The sequence below is a fragment of the Myotis davidii genome, unplaced genomic scaffold (genome assembly GCF_000327345.1).
Source record: "Myotis davidii unplaced genomic scaffold, ASM32734v1 scaffold464, whole genome shotgun sequence".
Classification (NCBI taxonomy): Eukaryota; Metazoa; Chordata; class Mammalia; order Chiroptera; family Vespertilionidae; genus Myotis; species Myotis davidii.
This window is the reverse complement of record NW_006295287.1, coordinates 611,978-613,106: the sequence shown is the minus strand read 5'-3', so window position 1 is coordinate 613,106 and position 1,129 is coordinate 611,978. Positions and strand designations below refer to the sequence as shown.

Sequence of the window (1,129 nt, the reverse complement as noted above, 5' to 3'; positions counted from 1 at the left end):
CCCTACGGTGTGCCAATATGATAAAGTCCTACCCTCCTTTGCTGCTTCCGTATGGTCCAGCCTCCTGAGTTCTCTCTCGCTCTTACTCCCTCCTCCCTATGTGTCCACGTGCTATAGTCCACCTCCCTACCATAGACCATTGCTGGTCCATGATTTGTCTTTCCTCTCCGCTGCTTGTAACGTGCAACTCGGTATATAACCCGACACCCCTGGCTTCTTTGTGGTACGGTTACCTATGGGTCTGTGGGTTCCTCTTCCAAAGCGGTGGAATCCGGATCCATTTCCGGTTCCCACGTGGTGTAAACCCCATGCTGTTCCATAATCTGACAGCTCCCTCCCCCCCCTTTCCTGGGAATCAATATGGTTCAATCCCCTTCCCTTCCAACTTCCTCCGCTCCCTTCAGCCCTGAGATCTAAACAGCCACCTCTCTGGCTTCTCAACATGGTACAGTCCAGGGGCTCCCCCCCGCACCCCACCTTCAGGAATACCTTCTGGTAATTCAGCCTGATGCTGACAATGAGCGTCCCCATGCCACCCTCCTGCCGCCTCGGGGCGGCTCCGCCGACTGCCGGGCCATGTCTACCAGCTTCTCCACCTGGTACCTTCCGGTCCCCCCTTCTCAGCCTCCCGGTGGTAGAGCCCGACCGGCCCCGGCCCCGCCCCCTGCACGCCCCCTGCACAGCCCAGGCGATTGTGCCCCGCAACTAACGTCCTCCATCGGTATCGTCTGTCTTGCAGTGGATGGTGCCCCCCACGGTCGCTGAGGCTCCCCACCGAGGATTGCGCCTACCCAACCCTACCCAAAAGGGGAGGGGAGTCACCCCCAAAACAAAGCTATTAAAGGGACAGAATACTTCCTGTTTCTCAGTGGTCTGATTCGAGGCGCGGCCGGGGATTGGAGAATAGCCCCCTTCTTCTAGAAACCCATCTCCCGTCTTCCTGAATCCCGCTATTGGGGTTTTTGACTTCCTAATTCCCCAAACAATCGTTTGGATATGCGGCTCCATTAAGCGGCGCCTCTCCCACCCGCCCCCACCCCTTACCCACTCGGCGGGTCAGGCAGCACGCGCAGAGCCATGTGCTCCCTCTTCCCGCCTGCCTCATTGGCTCGAACTGGGTCACGGTCCC

The 1,129-nt window shown here is 58.6% G+C and overlaps 1 protein-coding gene across 1 annotated transcript in view; it reads left to right on the top strand.

Moving 5' to 3' along the window:
- The window catches only part of CA11 (carbonic anhydrase XI), an 11,586-nt gene extending 10,723 nt beyond the window's left edge, over positions 1 to 863 (top strand). Inside the window, exon 9 of the mRNA XM_006769962.2 lies at positions 740 to 863. Coding sequence (XP_006770025.1) covers positions 740 to 765 — 26 coding nt within the window. The 3' untranslated portion in view covers positions 766 to 863. The remainder of the gene's footprint in view (positions 1 to 739) is intronic.
- The last annotated feature ends 266 nt before the right edge of the window (positions 864 to 1,129 follow it).